The 25980-nt window shown below is 40.3% G+C and overlaps 1 protein-coding gene across 1 annotated transcript in view; it reads left to right on the top strand.

Annotated features, from left to right (window-relative positions):
• Positions 1-25980, top strand: part of MGA (MAX dimerization protein MGA) — a 310904-nt gene that overhangs the window by 114541 nt on the left and 170383 nt on the right. The window contains exons 6-7 of the mRNA XM_063440253.1: positions 9029-9154; positions 19581-19691. Coding sequence (XP_063296323.1) covers positions 9029-9154; positions 19581-19691 — 237 coding nt within the window. The remainder of the gene's footprint in view (positions 1-9028; positions 9155-19580; positions 19692-25980) is intronic.

The raw sequence follows: 25980 nt of genomic DNA, 5'->3' as shown, positions 1-25980 counted from the left end.
TCACGAACAAGTGTTCACATAAACACACTGACCCTTACAGGTCACTCTTAAAATCTCAGATTAACCTTGCATTTTGGATTACGGGGGATTTCACCATGCAATCCGCATTTCTGACCCCTACTGGTCAAAAGCAACAGCTGTCTTCACATGTCATATACAATTTTACAGCCAAAATAAAATTACACGCAAGATTGTTTTAAACATAACCTATACCATACATTTAACTCCTGCACGGGCTCAACTTCATGTTAATTCACAATAATTTACATTTCACATCAAGACCAACAGTGGTTCTATCAACACTGCCACCTACAGGTCTGTCAAGTACATTGACAATTTTCATGGGGTTTTACAAACCCCAAAACACTGACCCCTATAGGTCAACAGACAAACAACATTTCACATACCAATCAGTATCCAACTACACTGCCACCTATAGGGCACTTGGCAGATCTCAAGTGCACTTACATTTTGCAACACCATGATTCACTGACCCCTACTGGTTAGTAAGACATACAGCAATTCACATAGCAAGTAGTATATCAACATGTGGTATAAATACACATATTATTACACAGTAGCAGGCACATCTGCATATACGTAACCGGTAATATAGTTCACAAACACATATATTTACACAGCACACTGCTCACACAACAGACTTTCCCCTAGTAAAGGGACATACAACATACAAGGTGGGGCCAGACCACTTTATCACTTATACGGCACTCAGTGGGTTAAGACTGATACATATTTAACCAGTATGGCTACGATGTTTAATATTTACACATAATGGCACATTACTTTTCACATATACTGTACATATTAAGATAAGCTTGGTCTATGCCATATTTCCTTATGCCATAAGGTTTATCCATTTAGGTTACAGGTACTACTAAAAAACATATACGGATTGTCAGGTTCAATACCATACTACCAGGTACGTACACCTGCTCACGTAGTTATTCATATCTTACCTTCCCTGGAATAGTAATAGCGTACTGGCAATAAGGTTTCTAGGTCCATAGGTATTATACCCCCTTTATTCTCCACATTACGCTACGGTTAGTGGTCCCGCGAGGCAAACACCCCGCCTCGCATTGTATCATAGAGAGTGCCTCACCTGTCACTCCCCTTCCTATTTTCCTATTTGTAATATAGTTCACAAACACATATATTTACACAGCACACTGCTCACACAACAGACTTTCCCCTAGTAAGGGGACATACAACATACAAGGTGGGGCCAGACCACTTTATCACTTATACGGCACTCAGTGGGTTAAGAATGATACATATTTAACCAGTATGGCTACGATGTTTAATATTTACACATAATGGCACATTACTTTTCACATATACTGTACATATTAAGATAAGCTTGGTCTATGCCATATTTCCTTATGCCATAAGGTTTATCCATTTAGGTTACAGGTACTACTAAAAAACCTATACGGATTGTCAGGTTCAATACCATACTACCAGGTACGTACACCTGCTCACGTAGTTATTCATATCTTATCTTCCCTGGAATAGTAATAGCGTACTGGCAATAAGGTTTCTAGGGTCCATAGGTATTATACCCCCTTTATTCTCCACATTACGCTACGGTTAGTGGTCCCGCGAGGCAAACACCCCGCCTCGCATTGTATCATAGAGAGTGCCTCACCTGTCACTCCCCTTCCTATTTTCTGGTTACTGTCATCGAGAGGCCAACTTTCTTCCACAACGTTCGGTGGCCACAAAAATCCCCTTGCGCCAACGCATAGAGCCTCTCAAACCACTTGGCAACTAGCAAGGCCTCACCAGTAATCGTTTCGCCTTACGGCTTAGCTAGCCGCTGGGTACAAATAATAATTACTATCTTTATTGTTATTAAAGGATGTCTCAAGAAGGTGGCAAACTATTACCTCTTCCTAGCACCCCAGCTAGAATTGATACACCTTCAAGCAGAGGAGATGTTGCTAGTCCAGCATCAATCAGATCCTGAACGATCCCACACATTACCACCGACCCAAGGAGGCGACAAATCCCCTATCCTGCCTCAGCAAAGAAAGCAGAGTTATTTAAACTCCTCCACACATCAACATACAACACTGAGGTGGGGGAAGGCCCAAGCAACACCAACTCAGGTGACACCCAGGCCATGCTAGCCTCACTCTTGAACTCATGAGCAAAAAATTAACGACAGACTGGCAATCTCGAGTCGGTCACCACAGCCCTCACAAGGCTGGGCCTCATGCTACTGTACAACAAGCATCAACTGAAACTCTGTTACCTTGTACAATCAACTCTCCTGACACTCAGCACGTTAACCCTGCACATATGATCCCAGCACACAGTAACCGAGATATCCTGGCTGGTAAAAGATGTCACCTTAACATCTCTACCAATGGCCATCCTAGGACATGATAAACTCTCTCATGAACTCTATGAGAAAATTAACTCCAGACTGGCACAATCTCGAATCAGTCACCTCAGCACTAACAAAGGCTGGGCCTCCCTCTACCATACAACCAGCACCAACCGAAACTCGGTTACCTGGTACAATCAATTCTTATGACACACAAGACGTTAACCCTGCACGTATCATCCCAGCATATTGGGAAACAAAGCATATATATGTATGACAATGTATCTGTGATGGCCAGATCCAGGGATTCCAGGTTAATCGGGAACTGACCATCCCTGAGTTGTGTGGGCATTTGGCATATGTAGAGATGTTTATTTGTGCAGGTACCCTAACAGACGGGATTTTGTCCCAACCAAACGGACAAGCACTCACATGCACCAGCGCCTCTCGTAGAACAGAGCGAACTACCAGTGACAATCTGTATGTATAGTTGCAGTGCATATAGACTGTTTACTAGCTTGCGCAGTTCGGTTTGTAGTGTCAGGTTGTCTGCTGCAGACATCTGTAGTGGTGTAGGTGGGGTGTCCTGGAAGGGGTGGAAAGGAAATCTATTTGAACCCTTGGACTGTGTGTAGGATCCATAGATACTGAGAAAGTAATTCCCACTGTTGGGAAAAACTGGTTAATCGACCTGCTATAGGTACATTGAAAGAAGGGAGATTTATTACCTGGAGCAGCTCTTCCGCGTAGGTAGGCAGATCCACGTCCCCGGATAGACCCTCTATTAGTGAATAGTTGCCTGTGGTAGGGTCGGGGTTGTCCCGATTGCCAATAGTTTTCAGAGGGGCGAGGCCTGTAGCCTGTGAAGGCGATTCTGCTGTTCGTTCGGCTTCTATAACGTCCAGCTCTCCCAGAAAAACGGCCGTACTGAGAACGAAAAATCCTGCGCAAGGAGGATTGGGCCTTATTTAGGGTGGTGAACACCGCTACATGTTTGGAAAGGTCTTTCATGAACAAGTCCCCAAACAGTAATCCATTGCCTCTAGTCCCAGTTCTCGGGAGCTCAGATCGGCTAATTTTGCATCCAGTTTGTACAGTGCCGCCTAGCGTCTCTCGGTGGACATGGCCACATTAGCGTTGCCTAGCAAGCATAAGGCTCTCTGGGCCCACTCGCTAACTGTGTTTGGGTCAAATCTGGCGTGAGAGCTACCTTGTTTGGAATGGTCGGTCGAGGGCACTCGGCTCTGAGTTTTGCCCTAATTTCTTTGTCCAGTGGTTTGCATAACCACCTTTTACAAAAGTTGGAAATGTGCTCTGGTGGAGCCCATTCTGCCGACCGTGGGTGTCTGATGACCCTGGGGTCAAATAAAGGGACACCCGAAGCATCCAGAAGGATGTCTGAATCGGGTCCGTTTGATTAGGTAGTATAGCATCTAGATCTTTATGTGTGAGAGGTTTCCTTGACAAATTCCGATGGGGGTATCCCCTAGCGCATTCGCCGAGGGGTCCTCATCAGAATATCCAAGGAAATAATAGTCAACCCCGTCTAACGTGTGGGATGTAGACCCTCTAAGGGGTTAAAGTTAGCTTGAACGGGGCGAGTGGCAATCAATTTTTGGGACTTGGCAGGAGCCTTGCCCTTGCCCGCAGACCTACTCTCCCCTTTCCAGGGGCGTTTGCGTGTAACCTCCTGATCCGAGGGTTGAGAGTCCTCGTAATCAGAGAGTTGACGTGCAGTAGGGGTGACTTCGGCTGAAGTCTTCTCATGAAAGGCTGCTAACGCCTTGGGGATGGAATCTGCAATGGTTGAAACCAACCAGGCTCTGAGTACCTGGGATATAGCGGGCTCATTATTGTCAGACATGGTATGTCTTAGAGCGGTTGCCAAACAGTTAAGTATATTAATTTGAAAGAATGGAGTTGAATGGGGTTCACCCAAAATTATTTCAGAGTATAGATGGGGGTCACCCAAAATATTTATGTAGTTTAAAACGTAGGCGGCACTCAATATTTAGTGGGGTTGTCCACTAAAATATACACAAGTGGGTTGTACCACTATGATAGTAAACAGTGGGGTTAACGACTTAATTATAACCATAGACAGTGGGGTTCACCTCTGAGTAGTAATAAAGTGTTGTATCACTTAATTATAGTGTATTTGTATAAGGGGGTCACCCGTAACAGTAATATTGGTGTTAAAACACCTTAAGAATTTATATTAAAGACACTCAATATAATGAAGTGGCATATAATAAAATGGTGGGGGTCACCCACAAAGCCTTCCTTTATTTAGTAACAACAATGATAATACAGCAGGTGTTGGAAAAAATCCTGAGAAGGAAATAAAAGGGGGGAAAAAATCACTAAAAGAAATTAAGGTATTAGCACTTTAAAGTGCTATAAACAGAAGAGGAAAATAGTGCTTACCAGATCCGAAGTCAGGCGAGTTGATCGCTGCTCACATATATGTATATATGTGTGTGTTACATCAAATTGAAGCCCTTTCTGTCCTTTAAAAAACGGTATATAATATGCGTCGGTGCAATAAATTAGTCAAATGCAAATTGCAGTTGAACGCAAACAGCAAAAAATGTCGTTGTCATTAAGTGAAAGACAAGCTTCCGAAGCTCTGTCCTTAAGAGGTTAAAGTGGTGTATCATATCAATACATATCTTGGAAGGTAGTCTGGGACACCTTTAGGTTTATTCACTCTGTGGCATCTCTCCATCATATGGATTCTGGAGTCCAATTCTACCTTCAGATGTTTGATAAAGTCCTCTACATATGGCTCCAGATTTTTTGCATTTATTTGTTCTGATTCTCCTCTAATTCTTTAAGGACCACTCTAGGCACCCAGACCACTTCAGCTTAATAAAGTGGTCTGGGTACCAGGTCCAGCTAGGGTTAACCCATTTTTTAAATAAACATAGCAGTTTCAGAAAAACTGCTATGTTTATAAATGGGTTAAGCCTTCCCCCAAAGCCTCTAGCGGCTGTCTCATTGACAGCCGCTAGAGGCGCTTGCGTGATTCTCACTGTGAAAATCACAGTGAGAGCACGCAAGCGTCCATAGGAAAGCATTGATAATGCTTTCCTATGCGACCGGCTGAATGCGCGCGCAGCTCTTGCGTGCGCATTCAGCCGACGGGGCGGAACGGAGGAGGATCGGAGGCAGAGAACTCCCTGCTCAGCGCTGGAAAAAGGTAAGTTTTACCCCTTTTCCCCTTTCCAGAGCCGGGCGGGAGGGGAACCCTGAGGGTGGGGGCACCCTCAGGGCACTATAGTGCCAGGAAAACGAATGTTTTCCTGGCACTATAGTGGTCCTTTAAGTTGTTTTGTCTTGACCGGTCTTCCTGGTCTATCAATTTGTTCTCCATATCAGCCATTTTCTTTTCCAGTTCCAGGTGTTCTTCTTTGTGGGCCTTTTCCATATGTTCCATCCAGTTTAATTACCCTACTATACCTTGTATATGTAGATTGAGTCAACAGTTCTTTCTTAAAGAGAAACTATAGTCACCAGAACAACTACAGCTTGTTGAATTTGTTCTGGTGAGTAGAATCATTACCTTCAAGCTTTTTGCTGTAAACACTGTCTTTTCAGAGAAAATGTAGTGTTTACATTACAGCCTAGTGATAACTTCACTGTCCACTCCTCAGATAGCTGTTCAAGATCCTTACATAAAATGCTACCTAAAATGCATCCAAACATTCAGTGTCTCCACCCTCTGCATGCAGACACTGAACTTTCCTCATAGAGATTCATTGATTCAATTTATCTCTATGAGGAGATTCTGATTGGCCAGGGCTGTGTTTGAATCATGCTGGCTCTGCCCCTGATCTGCCTCCTTGTCAGTCTCCGCCAATCCTATGGAGAAGCATTGTGATTGGATCAGGCCACCACTTGTGATGATGCCAGCAGACAGGGGCAGGTCAGAGCCAGAGCTAGCCGCTCCATACTTGAATACAAGTAAGATTTTACTATATTTAGAAAGGCATGAGGGGGCCAGGGGGACTAGATGGTGGTTTTAACACTATAGGATCAGAAATACATGTTTGTGTTCCTGACCCTATAGTGCTCCTTTAATTTCCAGAGTGTTGACTTTGATTTCTTCTCTGTTTCCCAAATTGTGTATCTAGATGTCTGAGTAAGTGATCATAGTCCTTATCTTCCTTCTCTAAACACTTAATTTGACCTGGGGGATGTGGTGAGAAAAAATGTCTTTCTGGTTTGTTTTCAGGTGTTTTTATTTTTTTTAATTTTTTTAATTTTTATATAAATGTTTGCCATCTTTTGTCTTTTAGTGGCCATTCTCTCTCTAAAGATTGTAAGCTCTTTGGTATAGCGATGTCTTTGGTATTACTCTCCTTTTCCCTGGACTCTTTCCTATCTCTTCTTGCCCCTTTCTTCCCCTCTTTGCTTTAGTACACCGCTATTTTGTGTCACTCTTATTCTCTTTTACATCTACTTCTCTTTGACGTTAGTAGTATAATAGGAATAGTGCGAAACAGAGGAAATAAAAAAAAAGACCCCATGGGGACACTATCCTGTCTTGCAGAACACAATTTAGTAAATCATACAACCAACACAGTACTGCGATCAAATTAGATTTTTGAGATCCATATTACTCCCTGACTTCTGTTTCTCTTGTAAATTAAAGTTATACAGTTTAGTATCATTTTGCACTTGGCTTTTAATCTTCAGATATGATCCGGTATAGCTTGTTGCTAAGGTGCTGCTGGGGGATTTTCGGCGTTCTCTGCTAGGGCTCCCTCCATTGCTCCTTGCTTCACAATCAGCTGTGATAGAATTGGCTATGTAGCATACCTCTGGCAATCAGTTTGGCCTTGTGCTCTCCCACTCCCTGCCTCTCTGTTTCCCCAGGGCAGTCCTTTCCCCACTCCATCGACTCTCTCTATCACCCTCCTCACCCGCTACGTCATCGCTCCCCCCCCACCAAGTGCATATTTTCGCTCGCTATGTACACACACACACACAAATCATTTTATATGGATAAACCTGTAAACTTATCTATCTACATGGATGGTGCTATTGAAAAGGTGATACTGTATAAGCTCTCCTTTGTTCTAATAAATTAATGCAGCTGTTTTATGTAGTTACATACCCCCTGACAAGGGTTAATAGAATATGTTCAAACAGAAAATAAGGAGAGCATCTGTATTATTAGCTGAAAGGTTTCAAGTACTTCATGGCAAAAATCTGTTCTGGGGATTTGCAGCAAATGTAGGAAGTAATGATATATATTTTGTTTGTGTTTTTCTTTTTTTTTTTTTGTCTTGTTGTTTTTATATATGTATTATCTAAAGGGGTCAGCACTTTTTGAGATTTTATTTATTTATTTTTTTATTTAAAGCTTCTGTCACCTCGGGGTTTTTGCATCATTTTCACATTTTATGATGACATCACCACATAGTATGCGCTGGAGGGAATATTTACTTAAAAGATGCTGTCCCCCATGCGTAATGCCATCTTCTTTCTTCAGCTCCTGTCGCTTCATATGACTGGAGCCCCTGCCCATGCTGTAATTGTAGTGTATAGTGCTGAGGTCTCTGGAGGATCCTGCGAGATCATGTGAGCCTCCATAGATATCTCACAATCAGGAAGACCTTTTTTCCGCCACAGCCTCTGCTAGTGACGGCTGAGGAAATGGACAAATCTTGACAGCGGTAGCTCTGCCTTTTGTCAAGCATAGGAGACATATAGAATACAAAGCAGTCCCTACTTTGTCTGTCCTATTAAACTAGTAATAGATCCCGACTGATTCTTCTCTTGCAACATTCATTAGTCTAATACTATCCTTACCTTTTTGTGTCACTTTACCCCCCACCCTCTAGCATGTAAGCTCATTGAGCAGGGCCCTCAACCCCTCTGTTCCTGTGTGTCCAACTTGTCTGGTTACAACTACATGTCTGTTTGTCCACCCACTGTAGAGCGCTGCGGAATTTGTTGGCTCTATATAAATAACATAATAATAACACTATAGGCACCCAAACCACTTTTTCTCAATGATGTGGTGTGGGTACCATGTCCCTTTTTGTTAACCTTCCCTTTAGTGACTTTAAATTCTGCTATTTTAAATTTTGATGGGCCCTTAAAGACCATCTAATAGGCACAGTGTTGTGTGTTGCCTCAATTGCTCACCAGCCTAACAATGCTTTCTTGTCTGAAAGCATTAAATGCGCTAAGATCTATTGAAGTCGCATCCATAGAAGTGGGCCCAGCACAGGAAAGCGCATCTCTTTATCCTACAAATGAGTGCCTCCATATTAGCTCCCTGTCAATAATTGTTACATTATCATTTCTGTTTATTGCATCTGACATAGGAAGCATACAGATTAGGGAATTTTTCCTCCTCAGTTGCAATATGTGCTTTGACTTTGCCTGGACTGAACTGTACGGTTTTGTCATTTGATAATTCTTCAATATAAATGTAAACGGAAGCAGAGCGTCACAAGTTTTATAGGTGATTTTCAACGTTTAACGGTGTACTTTCTAGAGAATTGGCAGTTCCCTTTTTAATGATGAAGAAAAGTATAAGGATATATTATTTCAGAGCTGCCTTTTTCTATCACTTATGTCATATCACTTATGTCAAATTGTATAGGTGTGTGTGTATTTGTAAAATAATAATTCTAGCACTTTTATTTTTTCCTGCAGTTGGACTAAAACTGAACATTGTAGACCACACCATGAGCATTGACCTCAGGTATTTAGGAGTACAGCTTCCTCTACCTTGTATACCAAATAATTCCAGATGGGATAATTATGGAATATGTGCCCAAGGTAAGTGTCTCTGTGAACAGTTAATTTAAATTTAAACACATGAAGTTGAATATTTGTAGCATATACTTTTTGTTGTACCTTATTTGGTGATTTCTACTTATTCAATTGTGTAGTGTTTCTAATTGGTACATGTTATACATAACCATTTAAAATAAGATGTCTTACTTTGATCACTTTGGTTTTACAGTTACATCTTGTCAGGTTATAGTTTCTAATATGGATAATGACTGTGTTTTTTTACTTTTTTGTTTTACAGAATATCTATTTAAAGACTTAGGTAATTGTCTTGAACCAAAGCAAAAAATATAAATTTTTTCCACCGTAATTTAAGTTTATTTATTTATTTATTTTTAAGTGCTGTGATGGATGGCCTGATCCCCTTGATTTGTTTGGCGTAAGCTGCAAGCTTGCGGCACAGTTTTTGTGACTGTTTTCCATATACATAGGTTTCTCTGTACTACAGGCATCTCAGTATTGTGTACCTGTATTATAGAAACATAGAATGTGACGGCAGATAAGAACCATTGGGCCCATCTAGTCTGCCCAGTTTTCTAAATACTTTCATTAGTCCCTGGCCTTATCTTATAGTTAGGATAGCCTTATGCCTATCCCACGCATGCTTAAACTCCTTTACTGTGTTAACCTCTACCACTTCAGCTGGAAGGCTATTCCATGCATCCACTACCCTCTCAGTAAAGTAATACTTCCTGATATTATTTTTAAACCTTTGTCCTTCTAATTTTAGACTGTCCTCTGGTTGTGGTAGTTTTTCTTCTTTTAAATATAGTCTCCTCCTTTACTGTGTTGATTCCCTTTATGTATTTAAATGTTTCTATCATATCCCCCTGTCTCGTCTTTCCACCAAGCTATACATGTTAAGATCCTTTAACCTTTCCTGGTAAGTTTTATCCTGCAATCCATGAACCAGTTTAGTAGCCCTTCTTTGAACTCTCTCTAAGGTATCAATATCCTTCTGAAGATATGGTCTCCAGTACTGTGTACAGTACTCCAAGTGAGGTCTCACCAGTGTTCTGTACAATGGCATGAGCACTTCCCTCTTTCTACTGCTAATACCTCTCCGTATACAACCAAGCATTCTGCTAGCATTTCCTGCTGCTCTATTACATTGTCTGCCTACCTTTAAGTCATCAGAAATAATCACCCCTAAATCCCTTTCCTCAGATGTTGAGGTTAGGACTCTATCAAATATTCTGTACTCTGCCCTTGGGTTTTTACGTCCAAGATGCATTATCTTGCACTTATCCACATTAAATGTCAGTTGCCACAACTCTGACCATTTTTCTAGTTTACCTAAATCATTTGCCATTTGGCTTATCCCTCCTGGAACATCAACCCTGTTACATATCTTAGTATCATCCGCAAAAAGACACACCTTACCATCAAGACCTTCTGCAATATCACTAATAAAAATATTAAAGAGAATGGGTCCAAGTACAGATCCCTGAGGTACCCCACTGGTGACAAGCCCAAGCTTCGAATATACTCCATTGACTACAACCCTCTGTTGCCTGTCACTCAGCCACTGCCTTACCCATTCAACAATATTGGAATCCAAACTCAAAGATTGCAGTTTATTGATAAGCCTTCTATGTGCAACAGTGTCAAAAGCCTTACTGAAATCTAGGTAAGCAATGTCTACTGCACCACCCTGATCTATAATTTTAGTTACCCAATCAAAAAAATCAATAAGATTAGTTTGGCATGATCTCCCTGAAGTAAACCCATGTTGTCTCTGATCTTGAAATCCATGTGTTTTTAGATGTTCAACAATCCTAACCTTTAACATGGTTTCCATCACTTTCCCCACTACTGAAGTAAGGCTTACTGGCCTATAGTTGCCCGACTCCTCCCTATAACCTTTCTTGTGAATGGGCACAACATTCGCTAACTTCCAATCTTCTGGGACTACTCCTGTTATCAATGATTGGTTAAATAAATCTGTTAATGGTTTTGCTAGTACACCACCTCTTTTAATAGCTTTGGGTGTATTCCATCAGGTCCCATTGACTTATGTGTCTTTACTTTTGACAGTTGAAATAGAACCTCTTCCTCTGTAAACTCACGTGTAATAAATTACTCATTTATCCTTTTTCTTAACTGAGGTCCCTTTCCTTCATTTTAATCTGTAAATACTGAACAAGAATATTCATTGAGGCAGTCAGCTAGACCTTTATCCTCATCTACATACCTTCCTTCTTTTGTTTTTAATCTAACTAATCCTTGTTTTACTTTTCTTTTCTCATTTATGTATCTAAAAAAAGTTTTGTCCCCCTTTTTTACCTACTGTGTGTGTCTGTATATGCAGTTGTGTCAATAGGAGGGGGGGAGGGGGATGGGAAGGGAGGCAGGGGCGCATAAAGTATAGCTAGGTGTGAAATGTATTTAGTGGGTTAACAAAGTTAAATATTGTACTGTAAGTGACCAGCTGCTGTGGGAGCCAGCAAGTCTACATATTGTCAACTACAACAAAGGGCTGTGTTCATGTAACCAGAGATTGCTTTGTATGCAGTTATTTTCCTGTGTGTTCTATTGGCCCTGTTTTGTATTCCCATTGGGGAAAGTGTTTTTGCAATGTTTTTATTTTGTTTTGTTTTTTTACTGTACACTCTGATCGATGTAAGTTGTATCTTATACAATAAACCTTTTTTTGTAGTTACCAAGAAGTAGCTGGTAGTCTCTTGATGTCTCTCAAGATATGGCTATTCATTGTCCTCTATAGAGGAATGACTAACGGGAGTATTGCCAGAGGACTAGATAGACTGTCCTATATTAAGCAGACGCCAGTGCAGTATATCCTGCATATGCTACCATAGATGAGTCCTAGAGTTTTGTGGTACAGGTTATGTAAAAATAATACCCACAACTGATATTGAGCCATTTCGTCACATGCACTTTTTCCTTTTTAAAGGACAGTAAGGGCTTTCTTTTGCTATCCTATACGAATATCTAACACAACATTTTTTATTTTTTTTTGCATTGGATGTGTAAAAATAAAGCATTCCAAATATTAACGTATCAGTTCTGATTGTTTAATGCCTCATATGCCTAGGATCTAAACTCCTTTTTAAGGGTAACTTTATACTAACCCAACACTATACCACACTAACTGTATGCATGCCCTAACCTCAACCCTTCCCTAGTCCAGCATTGTCTTTTGCTTAACTCTATCCCTATGCAAACCATTACTCTACAATAAATACTAATCCTACCCCAATATTAGCTCCTTAAGGACCGAGGACGGTTCAGGACCGTCATCGGCATTTTTGCATTGCCGACCGTTGACGGTCCTGAACCGTCCTAACGGTCAGATGTACTTACCCGATCACCGTCGTTCCCTCGGCGGTGCTCCCGGTGTGGGGAGACTGCTTGCAGCCCATACAGTCTCCCCATGGCAGATTAGGACCCCTGGGGTCATGTGATAGCCTGCAGGGGGACTGCCTGTGCTGACAGGCTGTCTCCCTGTGTGTATAATATCAAAAATATAAATAAAGGTTAATGTTAATAAATACAATTATATGTATGTATGTATGTATGTGTGTGTGTGTGTGTGTGTGTGTGTGTGTGTGTATATATATATATACACACACACCTATATTATATCTAATATATGTCTATATATCATATATATATATATATATATATATATATATATATATATATATCATACTAAGTGTATTTTTATATTAATATGTACATATATTAATATAAAAATACTTATAATTAAATTACACGTGTGTGTGTGTGTATATAATATATATTATAAAATTCAAATGATTAATTTAAATTAAATTAATTTTTTTTTAAATAATACATCTTAGAATGAAATTATGTGTATATATAGATATATATCTATGTATATATAAATAAATATAATACAAAATATACATATGTCCATATACAAAATTACATAAATAATTATATAAATATACACGTAGACTTCAAATATATATAAAAAATTCAATTTTTCATATTTTTTTTTAATTATTTTAAAATTAAATTACATGAGACTATATAAATAATGGTATGTAAAGAAAGCCTTTTTTGTCCTGAAAAAAAACCTATATAATTTGTATGGGTACAGTAAACGAGAGGGCGGAAAATGACAGCTAAACACAAACACCACAAAAGTGTAAAAAGAATGCCTGGTCGCAAATGTACATCGCAAAAACCATTTTGGACCGGTTAACCCCTTAAGGACTGAGCCAAATGTACACGTTTTGATCAAAACGTAAACAAAACATGGCATTTGCGCTATGTCTGTCCAACCGTAATTCACCTCTTTCATATTAAATGCACCCACACTTATTATATTATATATCATTTTATTCAGGGGAAACAGGGCTTTCATTTAACATCAAATATTTAGGTATGGAATATAATTTAATATGACTAAAATATAAATAAAATGAGAGAAAATTAGATTTTAGTTTTTTGAAATGTTCTTAGTTTTATGTGACATTTTAACTATGAATGTCAAAATACTGTCTGTTTTTACTGCAATAATATACACATATTTGTATTCAGCGATGTCTCACGTGTAAAACAGTACCCTCTATGTACAGGTTTTATCGTGTTTTGGGAAGTTACAGGGTCAAATATAGCGCGTTACATTTTTCAGTTTTTTTTTACATTGAAATTAGCCAGATTGGTTACGTTGCCTTTGAGACCGTATGGTAGCCCAGGAAGGATAATTACCCCCATGATTGCATACCATTTGCATTAGTAGACAACCCAAGGTATTGCAAATGGGGGTATGTCCAGTCTTTTTTAGTAGCCACTTGGTCACAAACACTAGCCAAAGTTAATATTTGTTTGTGTGTGGAAAAATGCAAAAAACTAATTTGAACGCCAGTTTTGGCCAGTGTTTGTGGCTAAGCGGCTACTAAAAAAGACAGGACAATACCCCATTTTCAATACCTTGGGTTGTCTACTTTTGCAAATGGTATGCCATCATGGGGGTAATTTTTATTCCTGGGCTACCATACGGTCTCAAAGGCAACGTAACCAATCTGGCGAATTTCAATGTGAAAAAACTGAAGCGCAAGCCTTATATTTGACTTTTGAAAACACCATAAAACCTGTACATGAGGGGTACTGTTATACTTGGGATACTTTGCTGAACACAAATATTTGTGTTTCAAAACAGTAAAAAGTATTACAGCAATAATATCTTCCGTGTAAGTGCTGTTTGTGTGTGGAAAAAATTAGTAAATTCTGCCCCTACTTGCTATACTGCAAGTAGGGGCATGTCTAGTAAACCGTGAACAGCCAGTGGCTGCTCACTGTAAAAAAAAAACAACAACAAAAAAAAAACCTATTGGCCCCCACCCCTGAGCAGTGGGTGGGGGGCATAATTTACAAACGGTTGGGGGGGACCTACTGTCCTCCCCCGGCCCCCACCCCTGTGCGGTTGTTGGGGGCCATAAATTACAATGGAGGTGGACCTACTGTCATTTGTTGTGTTTGCAGCATATTTACTGAAATCAAAAGCTATTTCAATCAAACTTTTAACAACATTTTACATTTTTTAAAATTTTAACAGGTCACGTTCCATTTTAACATAGGACCCATTATTTGATAGCAGCTCCTCAAGTCTTGCATACATCGAACTTGTGAGTTTTTGGACAGTTTCTGCTTGAATTTGTTTGCAAAATGTCAGAATAGCCTCCCAGAGCTGCTGTTTGGATGTAAACTGCCTCCCACCCTCATAGATCTTTTGCTTGAGGATGCTCCAAAGGTTCTCAATAGGATTGAGGTCAGGGGAGGATGGAGGCCACACCATGACTTTCTCTCCTTTTATCCCTATAGAAGTCATTGATTCAGAGGTATTCTTTGCAGCATGAGATGGTGCATTGTCATGCATGAAGATGATTTTATTACGGAAAGCATAGTTCTTCCTTCTGTACCAGGGAAGAAAGTGGTCAGTCAGAAACTCCACATACTTTGCAGAGGTCATCTTTACACCTTCTGGGACCCTAAAGGGTCCGACCAGCTCTCTTCCATGATTCCGGCCCAAAACATGACTCCACCACCTTGCTGACGTTGCAGCCTTGTTGGAACAGGGTGGCCGTCCACCAACCATCCACTACTCCATCCATCTGGACCATCGAGGGTTGCACGGCACTCATCAGTGAACAGGACTGTTTGAAAATTAGTCTTCATGTATTTTTCTGCCCAATGCAGCCATTTCTGCTTGTGAGCATTAGTTAGTGGTGGCCGAATAGAAGGTTTATGCACAGTTGCAAGACTCTGGAGGACTCTACACCTTGATGTCCGTGGGACTCCAGAGGCACCAGCAGCTTCAAATATATGTTTGCTGCTATGTAATGGTATTTTAGCAGCTGTTCTCTTGATCCAATGCATGGATCTGGCAGAAATCTTCCTCAATGTGCCTTTATCCGCACAAACCCGTCTGTGCTCTGAATCAGCCACAAATCTCTTAATAGTGCGATTTTAGAATCGACTGACACATGGTAAATACCGATCACAGTGACAGGCTGTCACTGCGATCGGACGTTGCAGACCGCGGTCACTGGGCACAGGGGGCTGCCTGAGGGTCCAGGCATGCCCCCTGGCCGCGATCTGCAGCGTGCTAATGGCGCCAGCCACGTGGGCGAAAAGAATGGCTAGGACGTTCTATGCCGCCCGCCGGCGTTTAGAGCCCCACCCCTTAAGGATGGCATAGGATGTCCTCCGTCCTTAAGGTGTTAAAAATGGTCCCAGGTGACAGAGCATTGCATTGAGTGATATTGTCAATTCTGATCTCAGCCAAGTATCGGGGCCAAATGCTGCCCTAGCCAATCTGCATCTGCTCAAAGAGATGGATTGATTCAATAGATCTCTATGGGGAGTGTTCAGCGTCTCCATGCTGAGTGTGGACGCAATGCTGCACCATAACCGAGGAAGCATTTCTAGTGGCCGTTTGAGTGACTGCCACTGGAAGTGTCCCTAGGGAGCAATGTAAACACGGCCTTTCCTTTGAAAAGGTAGTCTTTACATTAAAAAAAAGCCTTCAGGGACTAACTATAGTATACAATAAGCTGTAGTTGTTCTGGTGACTCTAGTGTACTTTTAAGTTTGCTTCTTTATTGTCTAGTATGACCCTAAAGACCATTACGTGTAAAGTTGTTGGGGATTTTGATGTTGTTGTTTTTTTTAACCCCTTATGACCGGAGGGCGTACTATTACGTCCTTTTAAAAGCGGCTCTAAACGCCGCAGGGCGTAATAGTACGCCCTCCGGTTTTTAGTAACTTACCCGGTCGCCGGCGGTCCCACGCCGGCGATCGCGGTTGGGGGGACTCCCAGGGAGCCCCCCCCGCGGCAGATCTTACTCCTCCAGTCCCTCACGGTCATGTGAGAGTGAGGTCCTTGCGAGGACCTCACAATCACATGACCGGGATAGCTGGCTTCTGTATTGCCAGCAGGGGGACTAACTGTAATGACAGTTGGTCCCCCTGCTGGCTGAAAATAAAATTAAAATAATGTTAAAAGTGTAAAAAAATATATATATATATACTTAGATTATATATATATATATATATATATATATATATATATATATATATTAATATCAAATTACGCGTAGACTGATACTGATTAAATATATATATATAATTATTGTTATATATATATATTTATAAATAATATAAAATAAATAAATATGTAAATACGTAAAAAAATAAAATAAAAAAAATAATTAAAAATAAAATATTAAAAAAATATATAGATGTGTTTTATTTCGTTCTAACTGTATTGTGATATTAATATATATATATTTATATCAAAATACACGTAGAACGAAATAATATATATATCTATATACATAAATATATACGTATATATCACTATATATATACCTATATATAAATAAAAATATTTAAAAAAAAAAATACGTATATATATATATATATATATATATATATATATACGTATAAAATACAAAAAAAGTCTTGCACTCCTACCAAAAAAAGGGTTTGAACCCGGTGCTCGGTTGCACAATAAATAAAAAACCAAAAAAAAGACCAGCACTCTCAGGATTTACAAATAAATAGAAAAATATTACTTTACTCCGTAGTCAACGTTTCAGCACCTCTTGTGTGCTTTCATCAGGACAGCATACCGATGATGAAAGCACACAAGAGGTGCTGAAACGTTGACTACGGAGTAAAGTAATATTTTTCTATTTATTTGTAAATCCTGAGAGTGCTGGTCTTTTTTTTGTTTTTTATATATACGTATATATACACATATGTATGTATGTATGTATGTATATATATATATATATATATATATATATATATATATATACACATATTTATGTAATAATTTTACATAATTAGGTATCCTAATTAATTGCAATTAGCGGGACCTGCCTGACCACCCATGCCGAAAGTATAGGGAATTTAATTTGCTAGCACTATATTTAACCCTATAACTTTCCAAGACACCATAAAACCTGTACATGGGGGGTACTGTTTTACTCGGGAGACTTCGCTGAACACAAATATTAGTGTTTCAAAACAGTAAAATGTATTACAACCATGATATCGCCAGTAAAAGTGACGTTTTTTGCAGTTTTCACGCACAAACAGCACTTACACGGACGATATTATTGCTGCAATACTTTTTACTGTTTTGAAACACAAATATTTGTGTTCAGTGAAGTCTCCCGAGTACAACAGTACCCCTCATGTACAGGTTTTATGGTGTTTTCAAAAATTACAGCGTCAAATATAAGGCTTGTGTTTCATTTTTTTCACATTAAAATTCGCCAGATTGCTTACGTTGCCTTTATGACCCTATGGTTGCCCAGGAATTAAAATTACCCCTATGATGGCATACTATTTGCAATAGTAGACAACCAAAGGTATTGCAAATGGGGTATGTCCAGTATTTTTTAGTAGCTACTTAGTCACAAACACTGGCCAAAATTGGCGTTTTTTGCATTTTTCACACACAAACAAATACTAACACTAACTTTGGCCAGTGTTTGTGACCAAATGGCTACTAAAAAAGACTGGACATCCCTTATTTGCAATACCTTGGGTCGTCTACTATTGCAAATGGTATGCCATTATGGGTGTACATTTATTTCCTGGGCTACTATACAGTCTCAAAGGCAACGTAACCAATCTGGCGAATTTCAATTTCAAATGTAACACGCTATATTTGACCCTGTAACTTCCCAAAACACCATAAAACCTGTACATAGTGGGTACTGTTTTACACGTAAGACTTTGCTGAATACAAATATGTGTATTTTATTGCAGTAAAAGCAAACCGTATTATGACATTGACAGTTAAAATGTCATGTAGAACTAAAAAAATCTTATTTTCGCCCATTTTTTTCATATTAAATTATGTTTCATAGCTAAATATTTGATATTAAATGAGAGCCCCGTTTCCCCTGAATAAAATGATATATAATAAGGGGGGTGCATTTAATATGAAAGATGTGAATTACGGTTGGACAGACATATAGCGCAAATGCCAGGTTTTGTTTACGTTTTGTTTCGTTCACAACTTGTACATTTGGCTGCGGTGTTAACGGGTTAATCTCTGTGTTTCACACAAAAGCATGGTCACTTAATTCTTGTTTTAATGAGACAGATTATTTCTCCATTTTATAATGCAAAGCGATCTGTTATTAATATCATTATTATTATTATTATTATTATTATTGGTCTTTATATAGCGCCAACATATTCCGTAACTCTTTACAATTTTATAAGAGAAGGAGATTTAACAATAAATCAATTGCAAAAAGTTACAGGAACAATAGGTTGAGGAGAACCCTAGTCAAACGAGCTTACAGTGTAGAGGAGGTGGGATATAAAACACAAGAGGACAGGTTATAGCAATCAAACAAGATGGGTGTGAAGCAGAGCTGGAGAAGAGCGTTAGAGCGCTGCCCTTTGTGGGAGTGAAAGAGATAGGGATGTGAGATAGAGGTTACTCTAGGAAGCTTTAAGCTTTCCACAGGGTTTTGAGGCACTTCTTAAATGATTGAAAACTAGGGGAGAGTCTGATGGTGGTAGGCAGGCTATTCCAAAAGAAAAGAGCCACCAACAAAAAGTCCTGCACGCATGATTTTGCTGTATGGGTGCGAGCAGCGGACAGGAGAAGGTCACGGGCAGATGTAAAAATCAGTGAAAAGATCTAACAGGACAGAGTTGTTTAGTGCTTTATAGGTATGGATTACATTTTGAATTGACTCCTATAGGATACAATGTAAGGACTGTTAACATTTAAAAAAAAAAAAAAAAAAAAAAATGGTTCATATTACTGCAGTAACCGTGAGATGTACTCAACATCTGCCACTGGTACTGAATAGCTTGAATAATCGTGTTCTGTTTATTATTCTGTACACTTGAAAATGTTGCCCCTTTTTTCCCTTTGCTTTAGTTTCTGGATTTCCATTTGTTTCTCGAACGGGGAAAACTACAGATTATAGGAAGATAAAAGGTTGGAGAGAGAAATTTTCGGCCAATTCTTCTTCATCAATAAAAAATGAAGGTAAATTACACTCTTTCTGCTTCTATCCATTCTTATTTTTTTATTTCCATTATATCTCCTTCTTGGATACCTTATAAATACTTATTATGATCAAGTCATATTTATAGGTCATCAACAAAATTTTAGTGCCAGAAGTGCTCTAAATCTGTATTACTCCATATATGGAGATTCTAGCTGGGCGTACATTAGTGGCTGATGCATTATATGTCTGCCATGTTAAGTGAGCACTGCACAGATCTATGGGTATTGGCATGTCTGTACTACCATGATCAGTGAAAGCCTGATAATTTGGTATGTGACATCCCCAGGTATTCTTTCAGTAAGAAAAAGACCCAGATTGTTTATCCTTGCACGCATGGGAAGGTTATTTAGTTGACTGAAAGTGGTCACCTAATCTTTAAAATGGCTACCAGATAAATCCTATCTTAAAGAAAATACACCTTAGACTTAAGGTTCTAATTTTACTCTATTGAGCCCAGACGTCTGTGTGACCAATTGGCCCAAAAAGTGCTGACCATTCGCCTAAATCAAGGTTTGCATAAGAGGGAGCACAGGATGTTCCCATGGCACTCCCCCCTTACTTGTTGATATAGGATGCCATTAAACAAAAAAATGTTTTTGGTGAGGGCCAGTCTCAGGAGTTTTGAGATGAAATCTATGTATGAAGTGGGGGCTTTCAGTTCATGTTCTAGGGTAGTTCTAATATTATGTATCCAAAGTGTGTGGTATAGAACTATACAGGTAGTAAGGGTCCTAATTGGAATGTCCATGAGTTAAATGGCGGACAAATTAATTACCCATAAGTCATTATTTGTTAATAGCGGTATTTCTGTTGACCTCTGCCTCTCTGAGACTGTCTTGTCCTGGGACCTTGAAATTCATCTGCTTGTCTCAACCCTAACAAAATCTACCTAGGGAGGAGTTATTAGAAAAAATGGTGTCCGCTTCAGAGCACCATTGTTTAGAGTATATCTTATTGGATAAAAATCCAGCCATAGACCTGTTAATCAAACTGTAGGAGGTGTCCCAACAGAAACAAAGCTCATTATTAAGATATAGATGGGCAAGAAATGGTGCCTAAACACCTGAAAGTCAATCAAAAACCTAAATAAATAAACAAACAAACAGGAGCTTGTCCAGAAGTCCCAATTATACAGGGGGCTAATGGATTAGCTCCAGAGATGCCCAGTGTCACTCTCCTTAAAGTAGGGGATAACCCTCAAAATACAATATGAAACAAACTAGAAAGGGCTAAAAAGTCCAAATAAGGAAAGTAACAAAAAATAAAGAAAGGAAGCCCTACCTTTAATTTCCTAGGGAGATATACATATACTATATATACACTTCTCTGTCTCCTCTCCTTCCTTTTACAATTCCCGTTTTTCTCCCGCACAATTAAATGTATTAAAGTAGTTATGTGGCAGGTACTATGAGGTAAAGGTAAGTTCCTTCTGTTACAGTAATATGTATAAAAAAATGGGGTATTAAAATAATATTGGGTGCGTCCAGTTGCGTTGGTTTACCAGTCAGACATGTATATGTCAATCATTACAATACCATTAAGATAGAAGCCATTAGCCGGACAAAAAACAATTCTCTGAATTCACATTTCATATGAAATTCAAGGCCTCACTTTGGTTCTCCTTTATGTCTTCAAATACAATACAATGCGGGCGGAGCCTGACCGCAGAGGTGAACGGACGCACAAGCCTGCAGCTCCATGCACACAGCAGCAAAAACGACTAAAAATAGAAACCCTTACCCCTGCAAACCGACCATACTAGTTCACCGGGTCGACCTAGACAACATGGGGCGCAAATCCAAGCAACCAACAACGGACAAATCCGCACCGGGACTCACCATTGGAGACCTGTGGAGACAAGCGCTTGGCGCCAACGGGCCCAAAATGGCCGCGCTCTCCAGTGGCTGCTCAAACTACTCGGATGGACTGTCCGACGACGCTGATGACAATTACCTACCCATGCCGGCACCAGCTCCCTCACAAGCACTGCAACGCACCAAAGCAGTGTCTGACTCCTCACCTGTGACTACAGAGGTCCTCAATACCCTGATGGCCGATCTACAAAGGGATATCTTGGCGGACATCACGGCGGTACGTACCGACCTGCAGGGGCTGACGGGCCGCATAGGGGCCCTGGAGGGAACTTCCCATACCAACACCCAACAAATTGCCAAACTTCACCTAACTGTACAAGACCTGCAGCAGCAGACCCTGTTACAGGAACACCGCCTCGCAGCCCTAGAGGACTCACGGAGACGAAATAACCTCAAACTCAGAGGAGTCTCCGATGACATCTCTGAGCAGGAACTGCCACACTTCTTAAGCCACATGCTGGCGGCCATACTGCCTCAGAGGCAGAGAAAAGCCATCATACTGGACAGATTCTTCCGAATCCCTAAACCCAACAAAGCGCCAGCAACAGCCACCAGGGACTTGATAATTACCTTTCAAACCGGGAATGACAAAACAGCGGTCCTCTCAGCACTACGAGACAAATCCCCCCTCAGCTTCGAAAATATGTCGATATCGTTTTACGCCGACCTATCGAGCGGCACGCTGGCATGGAGGAGAGCGCTCCGACCGCTCACTTCCCTACTCCAGCAACGGGGGACTCCATACCGTTGGCACCAATCCCACAAGCTAATGGTCAAACACGGAAACGAAACATACTACATTCAAGACCTCCAGAGCTCAACAACGCTACTACGGGAGATGGGCCTGACCATGGACTCGCTGCTACAACAGGGAGTACGCAACACCCCTCCCTCAACCCACGCCTGGGATCCAGCAAGAACCACCATTTTCATCCCCCAAGGAAGAACACCCGACTCCTATGCAGCTGTCACTACATGAAGAGCAACATGAACGACCCACGGGCCGAGACTGCATGTATGTTTGATGGACACTACCCATGGTTTTACTGACCCCTGCTACTCACGGACATGGTGACCTCGTTTTACTGTTGTACAGGTTATACCCCATCCTTTCCCCCTTTGACACCCTGCCTGGCTAGCAGACACACCACAGACACGCCAGCAGAAGATACTACCAGACATGGTAACTTCTACACATATACACAAGAAGACCGACATACACCATACTAGCTCCACTATCACTTCACCGCCCCAACAATCACCCATTCACTCACCATAGGCTCAGCAACAACAATTACGGCAACCACACCTCTCTAAGCCATCAAAAACGAATCAACAACAGCACATAGAGGGGGGGAACGCACAGGTTTTATGTCTCACGATAATATATAACACGCTCCGTGTCCACATAACTGTAAGTCATGATCAGTGCACAAGGGACACCTAGCCCACAATCTATTACTACCTGTTCTTTGTATAACCTTGTATTATCTCTGAACTACATTGATCTAGGCAATATGTATAACCTTTTGTGTTTTTGTTTGCCGTTCTGTGACCGCTCTTGGTTCCCCTATCTCACAAGAGCTAAGCTCTATAAACGCATGCACGAGTATTGACAGGCTGGGATAGGTATTCTACTGGAGTCGAGTTACACGCCTCTAATAGCTGTTTTAATTCTGTAACCTCCTACATTTAGCCTAAATCAATCGTACATTCCAGATGTTAGATAGAGAACTACACGGGATTACCACATCTCCATTGCAACACATAGTTAGACTTACTGCGTACAGCCTGCTCCATAACTCCTACAGCCAGGCTTAGCTTACAGCGACATAGCTAGTTTTCTTCTACTGGCTTGGTACTAACTTGTTTCACTAACGTACTAAGGTATGTCTTAACTTCAAATGCCTCACCGAGAGATACTTGCACTGCTTAAACCTAACCTCATGTTATATCTCTTATAGTGCATAACACACTACTTAATCAGTTTACCACCCACATGCCGGATCTCTCCCGGTTTGATGCTCCTGTCTAATTGTTCCCACAGATACGTAAGCTCAAGCATCTACCATACGGCAGTAATTCACTGCAACTTCTCATTCCCGTTCAACGTGTTAGTATTTAGTTACATGGCCACTCGGGCATAACCCTGGACTGTCAGGGATTTTTTCTTATACAGATAAGCTAGGGACTCTTATGCTGGTGAAAAAATGTTATAATATGTTTTCATTCTTTTAAACCCTGGTTCCTGTATTGTGACATTACATTACTTTTTCAGCTAAGATAACTATCAGAAAGTAAGACGTTAAATGTACGCCTCAATCATCTTTAAAGTTACCTATACTCATGTAAAGCGATAACCTAAGGAAAATAAGCTACTTAGTTGTAGCATGTTACTCATACTTATGTAAAGCGATAACCTACTTATATGTTTGTTAAGCCTGATAACTAAAAAAATGTGCCAATTAAGAATGCACCCCGCATGCTCGCGTGGGAAAAGCCTGAGGATTGCCTTTGGTGTACCTCGAGCCTGTCTGTGCTATAAGCGTGCACTACAAAAATAAAGAATTAAAAAAAAAAAAAATACAATACAATGCAAAAGCCCTTACTTTAACAAGGTGTTTGTACCTTTATGCTGCCCTCGCTAGGTCCTCCATGTGCATCCGAGCATACGTAACATAAGTCAATATAAAGTATAGAATAATAAACAGGACAGGTTTTCACTTCTAGACACAATTGTAATTCTAAGCAGATGTTTTCCTTCTATAAGCTTATTTAGTGGTACATATGTATGTATTGTGATTGGATTATTTGGTTATCTAGCTGTTGATACAGTATGTGCCATTTAAACCACGCTGCTGTGATGCGAGGGATAGTCCAAAATCGAATAGAAGTAGAACTGGCTATGTCCCCTTTACGTGAAGGTGTATCGGACCTAGCAGGAGTGCTGGGCAGGGACATGTCTTTCCACTTTCTTGTCATTGAGATATGTTTGAAATACAAAGTAATTAGTGTATACCATTATACTGGCTTTCTAGCTAATGCCAAGAGGCGAACCGATTAAACTTGGTTGGAGATGGGTGAGGCCTTGTTAGATGCCAAGCGGCTTAAGAGGCTCTATCTATGCATTGGCGCAAGAGGATTTCGTGGCCACCGAACGTTGTGGCGGGGTGTCGGCATCTCAGTGACATTTAAAGCATAAGAAAGAATGGGAGTGACAGGTTAGGCCCTCTCTACGCCACCATGCGAGGCGACTAACTATGAGTTGGGCCGATGGGCGTAGTACCTCAGAGTATGAGGATGGGTGTTGGCCTCATGGGACCACTATCCTAAGGCATAGATGAATGAGAAATTATTAACTATTGGACTCCTGGTGCCCTGTTAGCCAGTAGCAAAGCTAACTAAGGGGAGATGGGTATGGTAGCATATAAGTATGTATAAACTGACAAACCTAAGAAAAATAAGTCAGTAATGCGGTTTAACATAAGATGTGGATTGGAGCAGACCTGTAGGGGTTAACGAGATAGTTGTAGGAAATGTGGTATGTGTTGTAAAATTATAGATATCCTGGTATACCTACAGGATAAGTAGCGCAGTTCGTTTACTCCATAAGTAGGAGGTTGCAGTAAATAGTAACTACCTAGCGCCTAAAGATGCAATGCTGTAACGTAAATATGTGAATTGTAAAGGCCAGCTCGTGGACACAATTAAATTAATCTATAACAGACCTACCTAACTAGCGTAGTGTTGCCCTAAATCCTGAGCACCCTGTAACCTGTAAATAAACATAGTATGAGTAATGCCCTTGATACAAATATGTTTTAACTTACGACCCATTTTGAAAGAAAGAAAGAAAGATACAAGTGAAAGCAGTAGTCATAAATTATGAATCTAATGGTATGATGAAATATATACGAGGAGTATATATGTGGCCCTTGTAACCCTTTTATACAAAATTAGTAATGTCGTCTGAACCCATATGTGTCCAGTAACCTGGGACCTGCTTGAGGGTAGAAAACCTTTATTCAAGATAAAACAGTAGTCCTGTTTAAGGAACACAAAATGTGGTAATAAAAGCCAAAAGAGTATATTATACACTTGAGTAGCATTGAAGTAAGCAGTTAGGGAAGCCACCAGCAGGTAATTTAGGATAAGGAGCATAACCTTAGTAAATGAAAATACTTAATGCAGTCAACAATCAACATACTTGTTTAAAAGGTTATTTTGATAATGCTTGACGGAGTCTCTATACCAATGAGGGGGACCAATACGGGAAGGATGATTTCCTAGTGTGGGGAATATGTACATCATATAGGAGAACAGTGTTGCATGACATTCAAGCATAAACCAGGGGTGAGGTAGGATAGAATAGTGTAAGTGATGTATGCAACTG

This window comes from Pelobates fuscus, chromosome 13 (genome assembly GCF_036172605.1).
Source record: "Pelobates fuscus isolate aPelFus1 chromosome 13, aPelFus1.pri, whole genome shotgun sequence".
NCBI lineage: Eukaryota > Metazoa > Chordata > Amphibia > Anura > Pelobatidae > Pelobates > Pelobates fuscus.
This window is presented reverse-complemented; position numbering and strand designations above follow the sequence as displayed.